The 26017-nt window shown below is 40.7% G+C and overlaps 2 protein-coding genes across 3 annotated transcripts; both read left to right on the forward strand.

Annotated features, from left to right (window-relative positions):
• The first annotated feature begins 1 nt into the window (after position 1).
• ift122 (intraflagellar transport 122 homolog (Chlamydomonas)) lies at positions 2–20491 on the forward strand. 2 transcript variants are annotated; one of them, XM_051423928.1, is made up of 29 exons: positions 2–164; positions 936–1002; positions 1100–1184; positions 1268–1346; positions 1442–1518; positions 1644–1710; positions 1799–1945; positions 2801–2876; positions 3824–4015; positions 4409–4547; positions 4871–5073; positions 6051–6188; positions 6449–6613; positions 7051–7248; positions 7529–7669; positions 7978–8031; positions 8616–8777; positions 9568–9734; positions 10956–11127; positions 12445–12547; positions 15295–15435; positions 15552–15649; positions 16757–16857; positions 18037–18202; positions 18337–18454; positions 18544–18672; positions 19250–19326; positions 19449–19613; positions 19806–20491. In XM_051423928.1, the coding sequence occupies exons 1-29, from the start codon at positions 121–123 to the stop codon at positions 19890–19892; spliced, it is 3558 nt and encodes a 1185-aa protein (XP_051279888.1). In that variant the 5' UTR covers positions 2–120; the 3' UTR covers positions 19893–20491. The 2 variants fall into 2 exon arrangements, with proteins under 2 accessions (XP_051279888.1, XP_051279889.1); XM_051423929.1 differs by lacking the exon at positions 2–164 and adding an exon at positions 354–371.
• Positions 20492–21127: 636 nt separating this feature from the next.
• Positions 21128–25871, forward strand: LOC127376756 (rhodopsin-like). The gene is made up of 5 exons (XM_051423934.1): positions 21128–21630; positions 21809–21977; positions 22180–22345; positions 23750–23989; positions 24778–25871. Exons 1-5 carry the CDS (start codon positions 21270–21272, stop codon positions 24904–24906), a joined length of 1065 nt encoding a protein of 354 aa, XP_051279894.1. The 5' UTR covers positions 21128–21269; the 3' UTR covers positions 24907–25871.
• The last annotated feature ends 146 nt before the right edge of the window (positions 25872–26017 follow it).

Here is a 26017-nt window from a genome sequence, read left to right on the forward strand (position 1 = left end):
ATCCGAGTCTGCGCAGTAAGAACGAATCATGAAAACGGTGCTTTAGTATGAAAAAGCGACCGAATATAACAACCTGTAGATAAAATATCCATCTGTCCTCTTTGCTGTTAAAAGGTGGAAATGAGAGCTGTTCTAGCATGGAAAGAAACTATTCGTGAACAATGGTGAGTGTCTAAATGTTTATATTCACGCTGTCAACCTAGGGCCCGATGCTGGGATGTAACGCTAGGTGGTTAGCAACGGCGGTTGCTATGTAAACTAGTGTTAGCAGCTATAGTTAGGTTAGCTGGCATTAGCCAACGTAGCACTTAGACTGTCGTTCATAAATGACAGAGGCAATAAAGCGGGTGTATATTTCTTGTATGTAAGATGTAAGTTAGTGCTGTTGTTTATCCTGTCAATAGTGAAGCATGTCAGAGTTGTAGCACGAACGTTAAGTCGGAGCTAAAGTTAACGTTAAGCTAGCTAGCTGTGGTTAGCTGGGGTTGTTGCTTCACGTCACTGTTTGATGTGAATGACATAACATTTAATCTAAGAAGTTATTAATTAATATTACGTTATACATCTAACGTTATACCTCTGGCAGTCCGTGATTAAATGTTTCTGTACAGTCATACTTTTATTTGCCTTCATCAATTTCGATTCAATTTGTATATCCAGTGTTTACAAATGATTAAAGTATTATTAGGTCTACAGTTATGTGAACGATTAACATATTACATATTACGAAATATTACTTGTTTTGTCAAATAAGTTTTCCAAAATTCAAGATAATCAGTTCACAGTTTTATAAAGGAAACTGAAAAGCAACGAATCTTAAGTTTTGAGAAGCAGGAAGAAAAAGGATTTACACAATGAACGGATAATCAAAACAGCCTTTTATTGATTAATAGATTAATTGAATAACTTTTCATCACCATCTTTCTCTTCTGCAGTGTTTATGATCTTGCCTTCAAGCCAGATGGCAGCCAACTCATAATTGCTGCAGGACTTCGTGTCCTGGTAAGGCTTTTTTTTGCTGTCTTTCACCAAGAAACATATAGAAAGAATATATGAGTTGTTATTATTATGTTTAATGTATTGTATTTTTTTGTTGCAGGTTTATGACACAGCAGATGGAAATATTATCCAGCCTTTAAAAGGACACAAAGATATTGTGTACTGTGTGGCCTATGCGAAAGATGGTACTCATCTGGCTCTCCATTTGTACACTACATTTTCCTGTATCAGTCACCACTATATTACTGATTACTGCATTGTTCTGCAGGTAAAAGGTTTGCCTCAGGGTCAGCAGACAAAAGCATCATCATCTGGACATCTAAATTGGAGGGTATTTTAAAATATACGTAAGTATCACTTTTGCTCATCACTTCAGTATTAAGGTGTCCTCTCTGCAGGTTGTATTCCTCCATCTCTTTTTGTTTTTTGTGTTTATCTCTAGTCACAATGACTCTATCCAGTGTGTTGCCTACAACCCTGTCACTCACCAACTTGCCTCATGCTCTTCTGGTGACTTTGGTGAGTGCACCATGAGTTTGCGTCTATACTAGACTTTAAAATCTTGTACATAATGGACTATAAATGTATGAGTATGATTGCCCCCAATGGGTACTGGACATCTTATCAAACTTTTACCTTTTTAGGTCTGTGGTCCCCAGAGCAAAAATCTGTAAACAAACATAAAGTGAGCAGTAAAATAACATGTTGTGGGTAAGTGAAATTTGTAGTTACAACAGTCTGCAACATTGGTATACTTTAATGTGACACATTAATGTTTAAGGATTTCATTTGATTGAAGGTGGACAAACGATGGCCAGTACCTAGCCCTTGGCATGATGAATGGAGTGGTGAGCATTCGGAACAAGAACGGAGAGGAGAAAGTCAAGATAGAGCGTCCAGGAGGCTCCTCCTCTCCTATCTGGTCCATAGCCTGGAACCCCTCTAAGTTAGTCTTTTTAATTATTGCAGTATAAGATTGTAGAAAAAACAGAATGGTATCTTAGCTTCACCAATGTACAAAGGTAAATGCCTCACGCTGCCACACACTTATGCGCACTGTCCATATATGTGCCATGATTTAAGCAATGATAAGTGAGTGAGAGTACATTGCCTTTTAAGTGAATAGGTGGTGTAGGGCCAGCAGGTGGCAGTGGTCAACCATGGTGTGGTGTAACTGTTTGTGAAGGAGAAGATTATGTTGCCTTGGAAAAGCTGTCTATTCTCTGGTGGCCCCTACAGCCAAGGCCAGAAAGCTCACCTGTAGCCACTGTTGATCAGGGCATTTGAGAAAAAGGGACAGACAGGAAGGTGAAAATTTGAAGGAGGAAGAAAAGAGAGGCCAGTGATGAGAGACAATGATAAGATGCATTATTGGGTTTATTATTGGGTTCCTGTTTGGTCATCACAGGGGGGTCAGAACATGAGGTCAACCAGGAAATAGTTTCTTTTGAGCTGCTAGGGATTCAGTGTCTTGTTCATGGATGCTTTGACAGGATGAATTCTTCTCAACACAAGGGCTTACATGAAAAGATACATAGGCTTACGGTATATGACAACAATGAAGATAAATACAATACTCTGCCATGACATGCAATAAAAATAGTTGAGGATGAAAACATAGTAAGGCTAAAATCTTTTTCATAAGCTTTCCAAAAGGCGTCAACGTAAATCACCTCGTTGCAGAGTGATCTCTCTGCTTTCATCAACACTATCATTATTACCTAACCAATAAAAGCCCCATCAGTACTGAATATTGACTTGAGTACTTGCACCTAAAGTCATTTGTGTTGTATTGTCACAGGGATGAGCACAATGACATTCTGGCTGTGGCAGACTGGGGTCAGAAGCTCTCCTTCTATCAGCTCAGTGGAAAGCAGGTGAATATCACACGTCTACAGCATGTCATAAAAGTCCTGAATTACCATATGTATGTATGCTAACTAAAACTAACATAGTGACTACGGAATATACATATACATACGTGTATACTAACTTAATCTTGTGCAATATGTTTTAATAAAATAAAGCTTTCTCCTCTGCCACTTCTGTTTAAAATGGCATTTTAACGTAGGCAGTCTCATTACCTTGCATGAGAAATACCAGAGGACTAATGAAAAAACACAATTGGTTCACTGTATATGTTATTACTCTCTATAGCAATAAGAAACAAGAATACTTGAAGCTGCCTATCAGTCCAAAATATGTGGTATTGGAAACACTTTACTGAGTTTAAGACCTGTGTTTCCTGTTGTAATCAGACTGTCAGGGTCTATTGAAACCATAACAGTACATTGGAAGTGATCCTGCTATGCTTTAATGGCCCCCTCACTGTCCCTCCTTCCTCTTAAATTCCCTGTGGGCAATACCATAATTATAGACAAATATGCACTGTTCATTACTCTGCCGTTATGCCTTAGGCTCATATATATTGTCATCGGCCTATTTATCTATTTAAGTGAACGTTTTGTTTTGATTGCAACCCCAGGAATTGTTTGCAATATAAGAAAATAACTACGGATTGTCAGTCAGCCTTTTTCCAGAGTGAGGAGAAACAGATGGACAGGGTTGGGGAACTGATATAATGTTGTGCAAATGGACTTTGAACACTAATACAATAGAGGCTATTTAAACCAGAGAAAAAAAACTTTCCTTTTTGTCTATCTTTTCATAAAACACTCAAAGGGACGATTGAATGTACTGTAGACTTTGATGTGTGTCAGCCCAGACAGTGGGGAGTGTTGGCCCCAGGCCCCTGGGCAGTAAATATGAGAAATACTTGTTTTATCCATGGTTTAATGTCCACTTCTCTCTTTGTCTCCCTCAGATTGGAAAAGACAGGATTCTTACATATGACCCATGTTGCGTCAGCTACTTCTCCAAGGGGGAGTATATAGTCATGGGGGGCTCTGATAAACAGGCCTCCCTCTACACTAAAGATGGTGTGCGGCTAGGCACCATCGGAGAGCAGAATGCCTGGGTGTGGACATGCCGGGTTAAGCCTGACTCCAACTTTGTGGTGGGTCCACAGCATATGAAACCATATGTCTAGATAAGTTATCCCTACTCTTAAATAACAGAGTGTATGAGAGAATAAGAAGGAGAATTTAATGCAAAACCCTGAAAAAACTCAGACCTGAGTGCCAGTCTGCATTTAATACATTTTTCTTGATCTGATAGCACTGTAGCTCTTTAGCTATACAGATAGACAAGTCATTTTATTTTACAGTAACACCTTAACAGCTTTTCCTTTCACCATATTTAACTGAAAGTGATGAGGCATACAAGAGCTTGTGGATTCTTTCAGTTTTGCTGTGTAGATGATTGAACAACAAGAACATTTTCCCACTCTCACACTCTTTTCTTAGAAGTGTTAATAGGATGTACTGCTACATTGTTATCTCTTATCTAGGTGTTGGGCTGCCAGGATGGGACCATCGCCTGCTACCAACTTATCTTCAGTACAGTTCACGGCCTCTACAAGGATCGCTATGCTTATAGAGACAGCATGACTGATGTCATTGTCCAGCACCTCATCACTGAACAAAAAGGTGCACTTTTGCTTTAGCGACATGATATTGAATTTATAATTGAGGACCTAGTGTATTATGGTGGCACTTCAAAAAATAGGTTGAAGCATCACAGTTAGTGCCTTGATCCAGGGTATAGAGGCATTATTTTCAAGCAGTCTGCTGTTATTCAAATGTCAGATATCTGATATCAGACTTAATATAAAAGGATAAAATGATTTGTTTTTATAAAGGAGAGGTTTCAGCACATTTTTACACATACATATAGTTGGTATTTTAATAATCAGCCCTCAGACTGACTCAACTAACAACATGTCTCTCCCTTCATTTCCTTCTTTCCCTAGTGAGGATCAAGTGTCGCGAACTGGTGAAGAAGATCGCCATCTACCGAAACCGCCTTGCTATCCAGCTGCCCGAGAAGATCCTCGTCTACGAGCTCTATTCAGATGACTCCTCAGACATGCATTACCGCATCAAGGAGAAAATCTGCAGGAAGTTTGAATGCAACTTGCTTGTGGTCTGCTCCCAGCATATTATCCTGTGTCAGGTCAGAAGAGATATAGAGATCCGTACTCATTGTGCAGGCTAATGTTCATACAAACAAAGCTTCCAGAACACTCATTTAAATTTGCTAACTTGAAATCTCTTGCTTCTGTAACAGAGCCTGTTTGTGTATTGGGTCTTTCGTCAGACAATGAGACAATGAGTTTTTTCTTCAGTTATGCTTCTCAGACCTGTTTCTACTAACCTGCAGTCCCACTCTTGTACTTTGTAAATTACACTAATGCACACTTGACAGATTGCACAAGAGGCTGTAGAGACTTTTGAGCACTATTAACATGATGGAAGCAGAGTGATTCAGTGTTTCACCATTCAGTACCAGCCCAAACAGCCCAAAGAAAAATGATAATATCATGAAATTGATGGTTTCCCAGATGTTTCTGCCTAGTTTGCAAAAGGGTCCAGCTGTGCATGTGCTCTGCAGGCTCTGTCTGTTTCCTCTTCTCAACCCTCTTCAAACTGGATAAAGCAAGACAGTTGAATGAAGGGGGAAGAACCACTGGGTGTCCCTCGGGGTTCCTTTCTGCTTCTTGTCTCTGTGTGTTTGACAGAGGCTGGTAGGGAGGAGGAGCAGCCATAACACAGAGGTTATTTCCCTTTAAATCTGTCTGTGTGTGACAGAGGTGCTTCAGATCTCTCTCTAACATGCATGCTTGTGTTTCATGCCTCAGACAGCTTTTAGACCATATAAATGGGCTGTGCACGTATGGGCTGTGTATGTCTGTCAAATCAAATCATTGTTTATCTTTATAGCTTTTTGACATTCAGCCACACTTTGCAGTGTTTAAAAGAACAACGTCCTAAGATTTGTTAGACATTTACAAGTATGTTTAAATAACATAAAGGATGAAATTAACAGACCGAAGGAACAAAAACAGAAAAAATTGCTCATACGGAACCAGTCGGTCTTTCATGTCTTGTATGTAATTGTCGTCTCACCTTTCCCACTATGCTTTTGTGCAGGAGAAGAGGCTCCAGTGCATGTCCTTCAACAGTATCAAGGAAAAAGAATGGGTGATGGAGTCTCTAATTCGCTACATCAAAGTGATTGGTGGTCCGCCAGGCAGGGAGGGCCTACTAGTGGGGTTAAAGAATGGAGCTGTGAGTATTTTGAGAAAATACATTCCCACATTAAGTAACCTTAGAAATGGCACTGTGGTCCTGGAATTTGAACATAAAAGAAAGAGCTTTCTTCTTGAAGAAAATGAGATTCATTTGTGTGAGGATGGGAATGCAAGTCACAACATACTGTACATTTTAGTGTTTACTTTTATTGCAACTGGATTTAGCATTTAACTAGCATTATTATGGATGCTGCATTCTGATTTTGCTCTGCTTGTTATTGTTTTTTTGCGATGTAGATCCTGAAGATATTTGTTGACAACCCATTTCCCATTACACTGCTGAAGCTGTCAACATCAGTGCGCTGCCTGGACATGAGTGCCTCCCGTAATAAACTGGCTGTGGTGGATGAGCACAACACTCTCCTAGTCTATGATATCAACAGTAAAGAACTGCTTTTTCAGGTCAGTGGAGAGGGTTAAGGGTATGGTGGAGGAACCCAACTTGGCTGATGAGTATATTTTTTGGGGCTTTTATTGCCTTTATGATAGTGACAGCTGAAGACAGACAGGAAAGGGGGGCAGAGAGAGGGCATGACACGCAGCAAAAGGCTGCAGGTCGGATTCGAACCCTGGGCCGCTGCAGCAAGGACTCAGCCTCGGTACATGGGTCGCCAGCTCTACCCACTGAGCTATCCGGGCGCCCATGGCTGATGATTTTAATACATTTCAGTGGCGTAGTGGGGTGGAATAAAAAAGAAACATGCGTGTATGTGTTATTTACACACACAGTACACATCTTACTCATGTACTCCTGCCTAGTCTGTGTTCCACAGTCACCTCTAGACCTTGTTTCCCCACTGCCCTCCTTTACCTGCCCCCCTCTCTTGCTTTCCCTGTAGGAGCCTAATGCTAACAGTGTGGCCTGGAACACCCAGTGTGAGGAAATGCTGTGCTTCTCTGGCAATGGCTACCTTAACATCAAGGCTAGCAACTTTCCTGTACACCAGCAGAAGATGCAAGGATTTATGGTTGGCTACAACGGCTCGAAGATCTTCTGTCTCCATGTCTATTCCATGTCTGCTGTGGAGGTGCCTCAGGTGTGTAGTATGTTGTCAGATGGTCCTAGTCTGGAGGCTATGACAGTATTCAGGTGTTCATAATGTAGAAATGCCACTGCATTGCCAGCAGTCAATGTATCCTAAATATCATGGATTTTTTAAAATTTAAGACAAAAATTTGCTTCTTTTTGTGACCAGTATGCAGTGAAGATATGATTTTATTGGTGGTTCTCTTCTTATGTATTATCTGTTTGCTGCTGTTTTCACAATGTAATGTTTGTAATCCTTTTTGATGTCGGTGTTGTGTTTCTCTGTCCAGTCAGCGCCCATGTACCAGTACTTGGAGAGGAAGATGTTCAAGGAGGCCTATCAGATTGCCTGCCTAGGCGTGACAGAAAGTGACTGGAGGGATTTGGCCACGGAGGCCCTGGAGGGACTTGACTTTGACACTGCCAAGAAGGTTAGTCAGACAAGCACAAATTGTTCTCATTATCACAAATTTTTGTATCTTGACAGAATAATAAAAACCTACAAATAGCTGCAACTTCTCCGAATGTAGCAACACTACCATGCTTGTATCTTATTAACTTCATGCCATCTGGAAACACTCTCCATCAATTTACAGTACATGCATTACCCAGGCATCCAAATATAAACACAAGTAATTTTTAAGGATTTTTAAGAAGCGTGTGCTGCAAAAGAAAACACAAAACATCAGACTCTGAGAGGCCATCCTCTAAATAATTTCATGTCTTTTCACATTTTCAGGCTTTCATTAGAATCAGAGACCTGCGCTACCTGGAGCTCATCAATAGCATCGAGGTAATACCTATTCTTCAGACGGGGAAAAAAATCCCTCAATATTGTGTAAAGCCATGTTCACATATTTTGTTTACTGATTTCTGCTTCCACCAGAGCTGACATCATCAAAGGTAGAAAAGGCTTTGGGAGACTGGGCCAATCACAATTATTATGGTCATCATACATTTAATTGCTAGGCTTTGCTCTGGGCTGCACTCCACACTTCACACAGTCTAACAAGGGAGGAACCTGTATTCTGAATGACCTTCTCTGGTCCATTCCACACACACATGCAAGAAAATATATACACGGAGCAAAGCACACACAGATTACTTGACAATGTCCATGCAGAGTAGAGGAAAGACATTTTCAACTTAGCTAGTGCCAGCAGAAAGTTTCAGTTGTTCTGCCCTTTCAAAAGGGGAAATATCCTTTGTTATGACCGATGTTGTAAGAGCGTGGGTTCAGTAGTGATAGTGATAGTTTTAGTGCCTTCTCTGTTGTTTGACTCATTGTGTGTGGGAACACACATGCATAACTGTTGTGTGTGCATGTGAGTGTTTATCTCTGCACACATGCCAGTGTTTGTGTTGACTGATTTGCAGGAGAGGAAGAAGCGGGGTGAGAACGACAATGAGCTGTTCCTGGCAGATGTCTATGCCTACCAAGGCAAATTCCACGAGGCGGCCAAGCTCTACAAACGTACTGGCCACGAATCCAGAGCCCTGAGCATGTACACTGACCTGCGCATGTTCGAGTACGCCAAGGTGATTAAATCATTGATTGACAAAAACACACATGCATGTACAGCATACCTTTGTATTAATACGGACAGAACAACCTGGAAACACTGCATGTTTTAGGGGTGTAGAACATATGTTTTTCTTCATCGTGTGCAGTTATGCCAAGATGGGGCCCTGCACTGTGTTCAAACGGCCCCCCTTTACCGTCTGTCTTTCATCTCCTCATACATCACTAGAATCTCCACATATATCATCTGATCAGTACACGCACACTGTGCTTTTACACACATATCCCTGCACAACACAAGGGTAACTTACATACATAGTTACAGTTGGAAATGGAGCACAAATGGAGAGAAATAAGGCAAGCGTATGCTTTTACATGAATACTTTGATGAGGAGGTCAGTTGGAGTTGAGACAAATTCATGCTTTATTATGTTTACATGTGGGGGGACACTTTGATCATCAGCATTACATTCACATTGCTGGAGCGGATGACACAGCCATGACATGTTCATGTATATTTGTGTGTGCGTGTGTATCAGATTGTATGTGTGTTTGATGTAGCTGCTGTATATTTATGTGGCTGTGTGGCCATCTGGTCCTACAGGCTGTTTGTTTTAGGTGGGATGGACACCGGAGGGAAAGGGCCTGCTGTTTGTGTGACTCTCTTCCCCCTGTCTTGGCCTTGACCCACATGGTTCTAGCTGTCTAGACTGGACTTCTCTTGGTCTCCCTCCAGATTAATATTAGGATTCTAGTTGAAAAATTACCATTGGTTAGTAAGTTTGCAGCTGTGTGTCTTTCTCGCAGGATTTTGTTGGAGCAACAGACCCTAAGAGCTCTCGGATCCTGATGACCAAGCAGGCAGACTGGGCTAAGAGCAGCAAGGAGCCCCGGGCAGCAGCGGAGATGTACCTGTCAGCAGGAGAACATCTCAAAGCCATAGACATTATAGGCGAGCACGGCTGGGCAGACATGTAGGTGTCAGTCACTGTATGAATACCCTCTAGATAAGCCTTCAACCATAAGATACACTGTTATTCCTGTTTAAACTTTTTTAAACCACAGATTTGTGTGCATGATTTCCCCAAATTTATGTTTATCTGTGTCATCCAAAATATGTTTTTGAATATAGTAAATACGCTATACTTTTTTAATGTAACAGCCTGCATTAGAAAAAGTATGTAGTTAAAACAAACAAATAGCTAATAGAACAATAGAATCAGGGAGAAGAAAAGACAAATTTGTCAAAAAAAATAAGCCTATTAAGTATGTATGTACATAATACAGAGAATTGTATTAAAAGTTCCTAAAAAAAAAAATCTGGAAAACTCCCCTGGGATTACAGTCCTCAAATTGCTAAATCCTAATCTCTGATGAGTATTCACAGGAAATAATCTGTTCAGAATTCATACAAATCATCCATTTTACACAAACATCCTGAAGTTATTGTGTTCACTATTTGAATTAATTGGACAGTTTATCAGTTTTTCTCTACTGTTATTGTTATGCAATAATAATTAAGGAAAAATGTTAGGAACCACTGAAATAAGCTATCAGGATTCAATCATCACAGATGCATTTGATTTGATGCATTGAAGATTTAAGTCCCGCTTTTCTTTTTCTGGGAAAAAAACCCATATATCCTAAAAACATGTCTGTAGGGGATCTATAACTTACAATCTGTGTTGCTTACTTATCACAAGGCTTAGTGCTTAGTATCACAAGGAAGCAACAAAGTAATAAACATCATGTGTTTCCCACTCAGAGGATCAGTATTAGAATATACAGTATATTTCACATTCTGATGGTAGCTAAGAAAGTACATAAAGAATGATTACCTTTCCCTTAGCTTTCACTCATATGTGCGTAGTGGGAATGTGTGGTGTGAGTGTGTGTTGAAACCGGCCAAACTGATATGCCATTGTCTGGTGGTCATATCAGAACTCCCCACTGACTCCATCTGACCTATTGTCTGCATGCTGTAAGCCTTCTGTGGTGTAACCAGTTGGTCAGCACAACAAAAACAGCTGAACAGAGTCAGGACTCTTTACCCTGAATCTGATTCAGCTACTGACCCTGATGGGTTCAAATTCTTTTGAGGTCACGAGCATACTTTAATACAACAGACCCCTGTGTAAGGGTTTATCTGCACTTGCCCTCTCTGCATGTGCTCATTCCTCTCTCCTCTCATCCAGGCTGATTGACATTGCTCGCAAGTTGGATAAGGCTGAACGCGAACCACTGGCAAAGTGTGCGCTCTACTTCAAGAGGCTGAAGCACCATGGCTATGCCTCGGAGACTTATTCCAAGATGGGAGACTTGCAGGCTCTAGTGCAGCTGCATGTGGAAACCCGGCACTGGGAAGAGGTTTGACACACTTATGCACACAGGAGGCACACCTGCTCCGCTCATCATGGCTTATATATAGAATGTCCTGAGACAATCACATAAATATAATGTGAGCCACATAGGACTGTGCTAAATAAATTGCTGTGGTACACGGAAACCCATATCATAAACAACTTGATGTTCATGGCTTGTTCAGTTTCTGCAGGGATCTTCAGAAAAGTATATTGCATTTGTTAAACCTGAATGCAAACAGTAAGACAATACATCTGCCTAATGTCCTCAAACACCGAAAAACTTAAACTACATGCACGCTCCAGAGCTAATCATCCAGCTTTGGATTTCTCTGAATCCATGCCCACACAATGATTAGAGAGTGAGAAGCACAAAACACTTGACTGCACAGAAAGAATATCAGCTTAAAGCTCTATTCTGCCTCCAATCAAATTCCTCCATCAGAGTGGATCATGCTTCTCAGCAAGAAGAAAATATTGCATTTCTTTAATCCATCTGCAGTCTTTAATCGAGTTAAAGGCGTTACAGAGATGCACATTGGCGATTTGCATGCTGAAACAGAAGAGCCAAAAACAGAACATCAAATCATGATCACATGGTTCTGCTGTAGTGTCTGTGGAAGTCTTCCTGGATATTTATTTTATCCTCAGAGAGGAAAAAAGAAAAAGCAGAGGGAGGTAGAGTTGAGAGAACTGTTAGGCTTTATGTGCTTTACCGGTGGGAGGTGGACACCAAGACAGGATAGAGCACAGACTAGAGTTACAGCATGGGCCATATGGATGCTATTCACTGCACCCACTCTTTTCTAAAACAAAGTATTTCTTTAAATTACTTCACAGGCCTTGGACACACACACAAAAACTCTCCGTCTCTCTTTTACTTTATGGTATGACTGGTGTGTGTTTCTTGGCTCAGATTTTGCTACAGGACATTTAGATTAATCAGTCACTGTGACAGGCAAATATACGTCAACAGGGTACTACAACAGATCTTTATATGCTGTCATTCAAACAGGATAAGTGCTGCAATTGTAGTTGTAATTGAGTGTGAAATCAACTTAGCTCATACACTTCTCTTTGTTCTCAACTAATTAATAATGCTGCAGCAATATTTTGACAGGAGGTAATGTGTGTTTCTCTGAATAATGTGTGGCAACTCGTATGTCCCTAATCAACTCCAGTTAAGCCATAATTACCCAAGGTGGCCTTACGCTGTTCTCTATATGTTACAATCTGTGGGACATACATTCTCATGTCAACTTGTCAAATATACCATATGTTTCTTCTTCGCTCTGTTTTTTGCTCTTACCCGTCCATTTCTCAGGCCTTCTCACTGGTGGAGAAGCACCCCCAGTTCAAAAATGACGTCTTTGTGCCTTATGCCCAGTGGTTGGCTGAGAACGACCGCTTTGAAGAGGCACAAAAAGGTGAGTGTGCATCACCACCAGGGCTACACTTTTACCATGCCCGTATAGGTTGCTCCAATGTGTACATTTGCATTATGAATGTGGGTTTCCAGGATTATTTTAGTGAACATAAATTCTACAGCCACAGCCAGTATTTACATATGGAAGTGATAAAGCCTGGCCAGCCCTGGACACAGACATTTTTCACTACTTCCTTAAGATTCTCTGTATCCACTGTAAAACATGATCCTCTTTGCTGGAGCAGAGCAGAGCAGAGCTGGGCTGCCTGTTAACTGAATGACATGCATGCATGCCTCTAATCACCAGTACTACAAGCAGCTCTGATGATGATTACCAACTGTAACCATAGTTATAATCAGCTCATAGATTTATAATTATGATCTCAGCAGGCATATTTCCTCTTCTACATAATCTCCCTCTGCCTGTCTCGACATGACTGAACAGGCCTGATTGTATTGGAGCTTGCTTATGGTCATGCATTTTGCTGATTGTGTGTATTTTAGTCAGGTGGTAACACAGAATTGTGATATTAGTGATTGCAATTGAAACTCAAATTCTGGCTTGTCCCCTGTCCACTGCACTAGTACTTCTCAATGACAGCTTTTGAAATAGTTAACACTAGACAGAATTGGTTGGGTTTATATTTTGGGTGCTTCAGGGGTAGCTCAGTTGTTTCCAAAATGGGGGGTCCGGTCGAAGACCTAGAAGTATTTGATTAAAGGAGAGAAGCTTTAATGCTTCCTTTATCTCCTTTATCATTGGATACTCTCGACCTTCCTTTAGATACGAAGGGTGATAATGCTGCCCCACAATTCCTTGCGGCAGCAACATTTAAAAAGCTGCTGTTTACAAATACAAAAGATCAAAATTACCAACAAAGAATGTAGATTAACTTCTAAGTTACCGTCCAGTTTTAATCTTATGTCATAACTTAATATTCTTCTATGTTTTGAACTTCAAGCAGTATATTAAAACCCATTATAGGTGAATGCTGCTGTTGAAAAATCTACTTGTTATGAAGTTGTGATCCTGTGTGAAGCACTTTGTAATGTGTATAAATATTATTATATTAAAATGATCAAAGTAAAGTTTATACGTCATAGCGTTACACAGTGTTTGCATTAGTTATTCCTCACTTTTTGGCTTTGTTGTATTGTATTATTATAGGAATATCAATATTTGAATTGCTCTTTAGTCACAGATGCTGAAACTTAAGAGTGATCAGAGTGAGTTTTATTGCCAATTAGGTTTTCACAAAAAATTATTTGCTTCTGTATTTTGGTGCACAACAATAAACAGATACAAAAAAATTAACAATAATATATAAAAATATATTATAAAGACATAATAGACTTTATGTACAATATTGCTGTTATTTTAAATGGAAGATGTACAGTTTGTGCAGGAATGTGCAGACCCAATTCTAGTGGGTCTATGTAATTTTTACCATCACCAAAGGGCTGTTTGACTGTTTTGCATGTATTTAGTTCTAAGATATCTTTTGACCGTTGTCGTGTTTCTCAGTTTAATTCATTCAAATCCTTGCAAAACTCTATTACTCTAAAGTCTTCCAATTGATAAAGGTAATTCAACTGTGTAAATAAAAACACAGTTAAAATAGACAGTAACATTTCACCAAGTTGCATCAATATTATGCAATAAACTTGAATGACCTGTTTTCTCCAATACACAAACAGGTTGTGTGCTGAGATTACAACTGTCCTAAAGATGACCTTGTTATCTTTATTTACCATTGTAGTTCATGGTAAAGTGTATTTGTTTGTTTGAACAGAAGATGTTGAGAACCACTGCCATACTCATCTTTGTCAGCTTATGTTTGTGTTTCCGTAAGAGAAAACATCAACTAACATTAACCAACAACAGCTGAATGTGGTTTTTATCCAGTTAGGTAGACTGATAAATATTTCCCACTAATATGGCCTGACCCCCACTGTGGTTGCAGGGGCAGGGTCGCTGGTGGGGTCGGCTCCCTAAAGCTGCTTCTAATTACCCTCTGATAGGAACATGAAGAATAGAGCTCATGTTTAAAGTCAAAGGGCTTTGTTGTTTGATATTCAGGAGCAACTTCCCTATTTGGAAAAGACTTATGTTCGATGTAAAAAATTAGGAAACCTTTGTCCTCTATACATTAGGTACAAATTAATCTTAGCAATTAGGGAGCCTCTGTGTGTGTTTATGTATAACTATACATATTTTTATTTGCTTTTAGATACAATAAAATTCTGTAGTTTGAGAATGCAGTTTTATTAGAAAAAAAGGTAAGCTACAGAGATTATTTACAGATGCGCGTGAGTATAGACACAATACATTAATTGAATTTGCAGACAAACCTTTTTCACCTTTTGTATTGTGACCTACATTTTCATAAACACAAATAATTGCTTTTGTACTCTCTGTTACTGATATAATAGAGATTCAAACCAAAGCCAATTCATGAAAGTTCTTAACAGTGTCTGGTAACTCTTTCCTGAGAGGCAATGAAACTTAATTAAATAAAAAATACTTACCTGGTGTTTGATTGTGAAATAATTTCTGGGAAATAGTGCAATAATACCTCAACAATGACAACTAAGCACCAAAGATGTCACCCAAAAATAACTAAATAAAGCAGGATGTCTTGGATTGACACTTTAAATCCAGCGTTGCCTCAAGACTAGACAGTTTTTCAAGGGCACAAAATAATCCATCCATCACCACTTTCTTTCTGTCTTTATTTCACTCTTTAGCATTTCACAAGGCAGGGCGACAGAACGAAGCTGTGAAAGTCCTGGAGCAGCTTACCCACAATGCAGTGGTGGAGAACAGGTTCAACGATGCAGGGTACTATTACTGGATGCTGTCTATGCAGTGTCTGGACATCGCTAGAGGTGAGACCAATCTTCTCTGCGCTGGAAAGAGGCACAATTTGTTTGTACTGTAAAGCCTGATGCACTTATTGGCTCTTACTTAACCCATTTGCTACATCTGCGTTTGTCTAAATCAGAAAGTGAAGACCAAAGGGAGGAAATGCTGAAGAAGTTTGAGCGTTTTCAGCATCTTGCTGAGCTCTACCATGTCTATCGCTCCATCCAGCGCTACACGGTGAGCACATGCTGCTGTTTTCAACCCTAATCTTTCATAACCAGACCAGACAAAAGTGGGAGGAGGCCTTAGAAATCAGAGGCAGCCATATGATTGGCTGTCAGATTGAAAGTCCTGGAAACAGTACCTACTATGTGGTTAGATTTCTGTTTGGACACAAACACGGTCATGTTCCTAATATAGGTTTTTTTCACTTGAAGTATACTGACAGCCACTCTGCATTTCTGCCCACTTTCTAATCAACTTTTGTACTCTTCAGACCGCTGTGAGTTTGACAAGAAGGAGGTCTGGTTCTGTAAGATTATGTCAATCCAAAAAAGGAGACTCAGGATAAAGGAGAAATTAAGATGCACAGAGGTTGTTAGGCAAAGTGAATAAAAGAGAGTTGAGGGTGTTAAGTTCAGGTGGAGACCACTGAAGGGGAATTTAATCAGGCTGAACCACTCAGGAGGATTATTAGACTTTTTTTTTTTTTACTAATGTTGTACTAAAAAGTACAGGCAGAAACTTTCTGATGGACATACTACAGTACACATAGCTGCTCATAGTGAGACATGTCCTTTATGCAGCCGTCAAAATGGTTCACTTCCTGAAACCTCTCTGACCCCTCTCACCATGGTAACCAGCTGCTTGATTGATCATGATGACTACCTAATCAGTGGTCTTCTCCAAGCCCCCAGCCCTAACCCACTTACAAACAAGCTATGAGCAATATATGGGTGACCTGGCCTGTGTCAGTGTCCTCAGTTTGTTGTTTCAGCTTTCTGCTTGGCTGTGGTCACACCCCTGCAATAGTGAGGCATCGCTGTGATCCAGACCAGAGCAGGAAACCTCTATATCTCACTTTAACTCTCATGGGCAGGCACTATAGATTTGAACTATCAACTTTTTGGGATAAGGTGCTGTTAGTGATTGGATTCGCAAATTCTTCTTTTCCTTTCAGGGCGCTGTGAGGTGGGATGAGGAGCTGCAAAGGGTTAGGCTACTTTTAGACCAGGTTAAAAGAAATAGTTTAGAAGGGGAGTCGGAGAGTGTAAAACCCGCAATTAGTTTATCAGAGATTTCTATTTTCACTTAACTGTTTTATTTAACTGTTTCTATCTTCAGGATGAGCCCTTCAGCTCCCACATGCCAGAGACACTCTTCAACATCTGCAGGTTTCTCCTGAACAACCTCACCAAGGACATACCACCTGGCATATCTAAAGTGTATCCTTCCATTTGAGAAAGTAGACCAAACATATTGTAAGATATCAAGTAAATATTTTTAGAATAAAGTACTGTGTGGCCCTTCCTCTCTGGGAAACTCTCAAGAACAGACATGCCAATCTGAAATCAAGACTGGCAGAGACAGTGATGATAAAGTGGTGGAAAAGCATTAGAAGTAGAGAGAAAACGGAAGAGTTGGCGCCACTGCGGAAAACATGCTGCTGCTGAGAGAAATAAAAGGGGTGATGATGGGGAGGAGACGATGCCAGCAAGAGGCACATTCTCCGTTATCTAAACAAAAATGCTTTGATTATTGAACTTTGTGCACACACGTACAGATATAAACACACTCAACAATGTGCTTTAATTTGAAAAAATACACACACAAAGCCACCCACAGCCGCACAGACACATCCATGTGGTCACATGGAGTCAGAGTGTGAGGAAGGAAAGCCCAGCCTTTGAGGAGGAAGTCAAGCTGAGCAGCTGGGATCCTCTGTGGCCAAACTGAGGTGTTCCAAAAACTTTGAACTTAGATTTATAGACTTCGCTGGGCTGCATTGGAATTGATATGAACAATTGAACACAATGTCACAGAAAGGCTGCACTAAGCAAGCTACACAATAGGAGGACACGCATTTATCAACAGTCCCAGCCGTGGAACAGAACTGGGTGTGTGGGAGGAGCGGGAGAGCAGCTGAGTGGAGAGGAAAGGAGAGGAGTAGTGTTAAGTTTTAGGTTATGGAGGAGTGCCAGTGTTGAGCTGCTGCAGCTGCAACTCATTGACCTGTCATTGCCACTCTCAGAGTAGCTCTCTTAACAATCTGTCTCCATATAAATACAAATAAGCAACAATTTCCTCAACTCAAACGCAAAAACAGGCACATAGGCCTGTATAAGCACACACAAGCCCACAAACAACCTTACCAAGGTATTACTTTTGAGGCATTTAGCCAGTGTTGCTGCCTCAGCACAGCTCTTAACAGCTCATTAAGAGAAATGAGGGAATATACCATTATTGTATATTTATTATACCTATTTATAAATACACACAAGTGCTTTTCCAGATAAAAGGTAACTATTTTTGAATAACACATTTAGAAATCAATGTCCCCGTGAAACTATATTTAGACTGCCAGCTATTCCTCTTACATTTATTTTCCTTGACCTGATTCTTAGTAACACCTTGTATGCGTTGGCCAAGCAGAGTCAAAAACTGGGTGCATATAAACTTGCCAGGTATTCGTACGAGAAACTCCAGGAGCTGCACATTCCCTCCCGCTTCCAGGAGTCCATAGAACTGGGCAGCCTCACCGTTCGCGCCAAACCGTTTCACGACAGCGAGGTGTGTTTAGGAGTTGGCATGTACATGCTGTTATATTTGTTGTACATGTTCTGAAATATTGTTCATAAACATTAGAGTTATCCCTGCTCTGTGTTCATGAATGTATATGTTTAACTTCCGTGTGTTTCCTGCAGGATCTGATTGAGGGCATGATGTGCTACCGCTGCTCCACAAACAACCCCCTGCTGAACAACCAGGGCAGCGTGTGCATCAACTGCAGGCAGCCTTTCATCTACTCGGCTTCATCATACGGTCAGTGATACAGAGACAGATTGAACGCAGTATTTGCACGGAGAAGACTCTGTTTGTGTTTTTAATGTAGCATTTCTCCTTGTATACAGAGGTGTTGCCTTTGGTGCAGTTCTACCTGGATGAGGGCATCAGTGATGAAGAGGCTGTGTCTCTGATTGACCTAGAAGTTCCTCACACGGATCAGAGGGATGGGCGCTGGCACGATATGGACAATGGTGGTATCCTTTGGTCATCCACACAATGTAACTACACACAAATACACACACATACACAGAGTCACGTATGATTCACAAGCTTTGTGTAAATTATTAACTCCCCACTCTGCTGGTCCTGAGTGTCTGCCCTAACACACTGCACATCTCTTCCAAATGAAGCACGTGACTCCCCTCCGCCTTGTGACAGTTCTAAGAAGCTGTTTAGTCTGCGTTGGCCTCGATTCTGCGCTAGTGGGTAAGCTGTCAGAGCTAAGTCATCTTAGCTCTTGAGCTAATAGGGTTAGAGAGGCTCTCCTGTCTCATCTTAATGACACTAACCCTCGGAGAGCCGTAGCCACAGCCCTAGTGCAGGGATTAACCTGCATTAGCCGGCAGACACTCAAGGGCACTGAGGTCTGCTCTGTTACTTCAGACCCACGATGTGACTGACAGGCACGACTGATTGGCATTTGAAACACTCTCACTTTCAGAATAATTTTCTGAGGGATAATAAAAGGGGTTTTCCTGTCTTGAAAATATATAATTACAGAAAACATACATAACATACATGAGCTATCTGTTCTTAATGAACGCTAATCAGAGCTGCAGTCTTTGAGGATGGATGATGGTTTTGATGATGCAGAGGAAGACCCATTTACTGCCAAAATGAGCTTTGAGGTAAGAAAGGACAGAGAAGATGAGGCGATTAATATTCCACCAACTGGGCAAACCAGCTGGAGAGGGTGAAAGGACAGGGTCCATAATAGAATGTGGATGTGTTCCTGTGTGTGTCCAAACAGCAGGGGGGTTCGAACTTTGTCCCAGTCAAGGTGAGTCGCTTGGTGCTGCGCTCAATGAGCAGGAGGGACGTCCTGATCAAACGCTGGCCCAGGCCGCTCAAATGGGAATACTTCCGCTCCCTGCTGCCTGATGTGAGCATCACCATGTGCCCCACCTGCTTCAAGGTATAGCATTTATAAGACCCAGGGCTTGTGTAACCTGGTGTGTTTTTCTGTCTTTCTTCTTTCTCTCTGTCACTAACACTGTTTTATGTGAGGTTTTTTGTTGTTGTTGCACGCCCTCTATAGATAACATTTATTTTCAGATCTGTTTTTTCTGGGCCGTTCTAATTTTGCTATCTTTGTATTTCCTCGTAGATGTTTCACAGTGAAGACTATGAACTCCTGGTGCTTCAGCACAACTGCTGTCCTTACTGTCGCAGACCCATCGATGAACCAAACTGATGTACTAGAGCAGCTATTTTAAACATTTAAATTTTTGTACCCTCAAGATAATCTTTTTGTCCTTTCCGACATTTTGTCTTTGTTCTTTTACATTGTAATATCATTGTCACTGTAATATACATAGACATCTGTTTATTGTCAAGTTAATGTGAATGTGTTACCTGCTATTCCTCGAACTCAAGAGCAGTAATACCTGTAGTGTGTGTGTTTATCATTATAGAGTGGTCATTAAAAGTGCACCATCAGCCAATCAACCCAATTAGATTTATTAGGATCAGATTACCTTGGGCTGTCACTGATAACATCATCACTACATCATCACTTTAAAGGGAACAGGGGTGTACAGTGTAAAAACAATATTGCTATAATAACACATTTATTTAAAAAAAAACACTATTTTAACCTAATTGAAAACACATTTGTTGATGATTTTATTATTCACAAAGACCAGAGACATCTGCCAACAAGATTTCACAGGCTTACATGCTGAATACTGTATGTTTTATAACAGTACGGGACATTTAGTCATGAGAATGTATTTTTTATATCATTACAAATGGAAAAAAGGCCTTTTCAATAAAATGTTTTGGTATTTTTTATGACCGTGGGTTTTCTTAATGATGTTACAAAGACAACTGGAGTAACATTAACTTTTTACTCTTGCAGATTGAACTTTAGGATTTGTGTCTGTGAAAGAGAGAGCTGGAAAAGTGCATGCTGTGAGCGGTATGCCCCACTGATTCTGAGTACACTTACGGCTATGAGTTGAGCTCTGCATTATGCAGTGGTTAGGGATTAGGCTTTCGCGGATGCAAATAAGTTGAATTGCTCAAGAAATTTCATTTTGTCGTTTGTCCACTCTGAACGGTTTAAATCACAAATAGACTGGTTCCCTCTTTGCCCTTCCTCCCACTCTCTGCTCTCATCTTATTCTGATGATGCATTGATGCACATGACAGTAATGATGGAGTTCGGGTTGCCACGACTGTAACCTCTCACCTTGAAAATGCTGAACATACTACATAGCTATTTCTGGAGTTTTCTTCTTTATTGCTTTATGTGTGTGACTGTGTGTGCGTGTGTGTGTGTGAGAGAGAGAGGGAGATTGAGTGTCTTAATTCCACCTCTGCTAAAACACTGCTCCATGCACGTCCCTAATCCGATCGGCCTGTTAAAAGGTGCCGCATCACTTCAGGGGGCTGCAGAGAACATCTTAGTTCCACAAGATCCATCCCTTCAGCCATCCTTTCTCCCCCATTCTCACTACAACTTCATGACAAGACTCCCTCACAGTATTTTATTCTAAGAAGACGCACAGGCTGTTTTATCGAGTGTCAAGGTCTCAGAAGAAGAAAAAAAACATCACCAGCTGCAGCCATGAATGGCACAGAAGGACCCAACTTTTATGTCCCCATGTCTAACAAGACTGGGTTGGTTCGCAGCCCATTTGAGCACCCTCAGTACTACCTGGCTGAGCCCTGGAAGTACTCTCTTGTGGCTGCGTACATGCTGTTCCTCATCACCACTGCCTTCCCCATCAACTTCCTCACTCTCCATGTCACTGTCAAACACAAAAAGCTAAGGACCCCTTTGAACTACGTCCTGCTCAACCTGGCGGTGGCCGACCTCTTCATGGTAATCGGAGGATTCACAGTCACCCTGTACACAGCCCTGCACGGATACTTCATCTTAGGGGTCACCGGCTGCAATATTGAAGGATTCTTTGCCACCTTAGGAGGTAAGACATGAGGAACACATTTCTCTTGTGTATTAAAATGCTTTTTTTTAGATCATATAAATGTCCCTAGTATGTCAATTTCATTATTGGCAATATTTTACTTGTGCTCCTAAATACCATGTCTGTGTTTAATATCAAGTGCTGTTTAAATTTACACTTGCTTTATTTCATGTCTCAGGAGAGATTGCTCTCTGGTCTTTGGTGGTTTTGGCTATTGAGCGCTACGTTGTGGTCTGTAAGCCAATGACTAACTTCCGCTTTGGGGAGAAACATGCCATTGCTGGGCTGGCATTCACATGGATCATGGCCCTGACCTGTGCTGCTCCCCCTCTATTTGGATGGTCTCGGTACTGTATGTTTCTGTGTTTAGACTGTGCTTGCCAGGTTTCAAAACAATACACATATTATTCTGATCACTTGCACACTAAAGCACCTTAGAGATTATTTACTTGCAGAACACTTACTCAAAGACACATATCTAGAATCAAATACTGAGTGTGATGGTGTTGATGGAAATTTTTAAGATTATTATTGTATGTGTGGATGCAGGTACATCCCAGAGGGAATGCAGTGTTCCTGTGGGATTGACTACTACACTCCTAAGCCCGAGATCAACAACACCTCATTTGTCATCTATATGTTCGTCCTCCATTTCTGTATCCCCCTCTTCATCATTTTCTTCTGCTACAGTCGCCTGCTCTGCACTGTGCGAGCGGTAAGGACACCACTGCCAGATGCAGTATTAATAATAAGGATGTGATACCTTGTTTGTCTCTGTAGAAAAATTCTCTTTTTTATTTATTTATTTTATTTTTTTTACCTTTTGGGAGGTTAGCAGCATCACAGCAGAATCTCTAGAGATGCGAGGGATTTAATGGCTCAAGGACACTGCAGGAGGGCAGATCATTGCCAACATGGCAGCTTATACCCAGGTCCTCAAGCTGGAGGGCAGTCTGCCTGCTCACTGTGACCTTATTAATAATAGTTTTACATTGATAATCTATTAGTGTTCATAAATAGTAAAAAAAATAATACTGAATTTTCATTAAAACAGCTATAATTGATCATTTTAGAATCAGTGCTGGAGTGTTAGTGTTAGGGTTAGTACATTTAGTACTAAGTTTACTTCTATTATGTGAAGGATATGAATGCTTCCTCCTCCACTGCTAACAATGTGTCAAACAGAGTCTAATCTACAGAGAATTATCACCTGAATCTGCAGCTTTATAGCAAGTTTCAGTTCTTTGTTTAGCTGTCAGCCTTAATATCTGGTTCACTCTCACAACTCCCATAGCCTCAGCTATGGGCAGCTGTTTTCAGCAAAAAAAAAAAAAAAAAAAAAACAGAACTGTACACACTGCCTGCTCAGCACCAAACAGCAGACAGACAAAGTTAGTGACTAGCTGGTGAACATAGTGCAGCTAAAGCAGTTAAAGAACCAGATATCTCCCTCGGGAGTTGGTGGAGTCCAAGCCCGAGTTATTAGCATACAGAGCAGAATGGTTACCTCTTTGACTGAATGGATGCACAAACTGGGGCTAGTGGAGACAGAAAATAGCTAAAAAGAGAGTGAATATTGGACATTCTCCAGCTGGACAGAAAGACAAGCCCAAATGAATGACAAGGCTGCTACTGCTCTGTGTGTATATAAGCAACTGTTTGCTAAGACATTCACAAGATCTATTTAAAAGGTGATCATATGTCAGACACAGCCTGTTTCTGCTTCCCCTACGTGGCCAAAAAAAATGTGATAAAACACTGGCCTTTATGTTCTTAAAGGCTCAATCCGTAATTTGACTCATAAATTACAGACATATTTGCATATATAATTGGAGAGTTTGATTCAATCATGAACAATTAGCTTGATACGTTTGTTTTACTGCTGTCTGTTTGAAACCATTACAGATGTAAACAAATCTTCAACAGCATGAGAAAACATGACTAATTAACTGTAGATTTCACTGTTTTCTAGTGTTAGTCTTATTAAAGTCTTATTTAAAAAACCCCATCAGTCAGTTTGCTTTTCTAATCTTGTGTTTTTCACTTGTGGTGATTGTTTACATTTGGATCACAGATTAGTCCTTGAATAAGTTAATAACCTCCTTCTGTCTGTGCTCAGGCTGCAGCCCAGCAGCAGGAGTCTGAAACCACCCAGAGAGCGGAGAAAGAGGTGACACGTATGGTTATCGTTATGGTGGTCTCCTTCCTGGTGTGCTGGGTGCCCTATGCCACCGTGGCCTGGTACATCTTTGTCAATCAGGGAACTGAGTTCGGGCCGGTATTCATGACCGCTCCAGCCTTTTTCGCCAAGAGTGCTGCTCTGTACAACCCAGTCATCTACATTCTGCTAAACAAACAGGTATGTGACGCAAATATCTGCTTTGGTTATTTTTTGTGTTTCTGTACTTAAGTAGAATTTTGAGGTACCTTATTTGAGTATTTCCATTTTATGCTACTTTATACTTCCACTCTACCCTTGTCACATTTCAGATTAAGAGTTTTTAGCCGTTCCACCGAAGAGACATTTCCCCTTTAAACTTCTCACATGGGTTGATTCAAATAACTGTTCAATGCACAAAAAACTTCACAAAAAAAGATTTGAGATAAGATTGGTGGTTACCAATTTTTATTATTATTATTTTATTTTTTAAGAATAAATTAATCATTTCACAACCCCTCAGGTTTATCTTGTGCCCAACATGTGGGTTGGAAACCAGTGGCCAACTAACTGTGTATAAAGTAATTAAACTTGCTCCACCTCAACCAACTATTGCTCATGTATTGTTGCATCAGTATTTACAGTTTAATAATGTCATACTGTATATTATTATAATAATATTAATAATAACATGTTCTTTTACTTTCATTTTGGCTTTAAATACTCTTGTATTGTTTCTATTTTATTTAATATATTTGACTTGTTTTTTCTCAGTACTTTTTTCTATTTATCTGTACTTATTTCTGTCCCTGTGCTGCTGAATTTCCCCTTCTGAGATCAATACAGGCTTAAAAGCTGGACTTTCAGTTGTAATGTAAAAGCAACATTAGTTTATTGGTACTTTTACTTTAGCAAAGGATCTGAATACTCCTTCCACTCCAGTGAAGTTGTATCATAACTGTGATTCTGATGTTGTTTTTGGTCTCCAGTTCAGAAATTGCATGATCACCACGGTGTGCTGTGGAAAAAACCCGTTTGGAGACGACGAGGCCGCCGCCGCCACCGTCTCCAAAACTCAGACTTCATCCGTCTCCTCCAGCCAGGTGGCCCCCGCTTGACCTGTACCCCCTCGTCCCCCCTTCAAAGTCCCATCTGTCCCTGCACACCTAGGGACCCACCACCGCCAAGCAGCACAACGTTCTATTGGCCAATCCTCTTGACTTACCTCTCCATGTGTCTTCACTGCAGTGACACAACCGCACCTTTGCTGGGTCTGACATACTGAAGAGCCAGCATGCGTTTTTTCAATCCATTTCATCATGGAAAGTGTTCAGCTGGAGTTTAACCCGGCACCAAGGGGGTGTTGTCCATGTGATCCAACTGAACACATTCCAAACTCCCCACTATCCAAAATACCCAAAACACATAATAGGTGAAACCTAATTCAGCAAACCACACTACATGATTTCATCCACGTCAGCTCTTTTTTAAGTAATTGTTGCAGCTATATATCCCCGAAACGCGCTTTGAACAATCCATTTAATGAATACTTAGGTGAAATGAGACATGAATATTAATTAGATATATCTCGGATGAGTTTTTGAAGTATCAGACGGGGCTGTCCTCTGGTCTCTCTGTCTCTCCTCTTGTCTTTATGGTGACAAAGCTGAGGTTGTTAGTTTGCTTTTGGCATAGACTGAGACATGAGTGTAAACAGATGGACCTGAAAAGGGCCTCTGCAGGGATAAGGCGCCTCCTGCAAGAGAGTGGATGTGTTTGTGTGTGTGTTTTTGTGTGTGTGTGTGTGTGTGTGTGTGTGTGTGTTTTTGTGTGTGTGTTTTTGTGTGTGTGTGTGTGTGTGTGTGTGTGTGTGTGTGTGTGTGTGTGTGTGTGTGTGTGTGTGTGTGTGTGTGTGTGTGTGTGTGTGTGTGTGTGGGAGGGGGGGTAGATGTTTATGTTATGTTTGAATGGATGTCAGAATGTCAGTGTGTGTATTAAAGAGATATTATTTTGTTAATCGTGTAAAGGCTAGGATGTTGTGGAAGTTGTTTTGTGTCCTGCAATAAAAACAAAGCTAAATGTCTGCACGACTTTTCCTTCACTTGCTTTTTCATGAGAACCTTTACAAGGCTTTTTTGAGAAGTTCCAGATGCTTGTTTGTGGGCTTTTGGGTGGCGGGCCAAGATCTTAATAGTTTTCAAATGTTGTTAAATTTTGCTATTCTATGAA

The sequence above is a fragment of the Dicentrarchus labrax genome, unplaced genomic scaffold, assembly GCF_905237075.1.
Source record: "Dicentrarchus labrax unplaced genomic scaffold, dlabrax2021, whole genome shotgun sequence".
NCBI classification, from domain to species: domain Eukaryota; kingdom Metazoa; phylum Chordata; class Actinopteri; family Moronidae; genus Dicentrarchus; species Dicentrarchus labrax.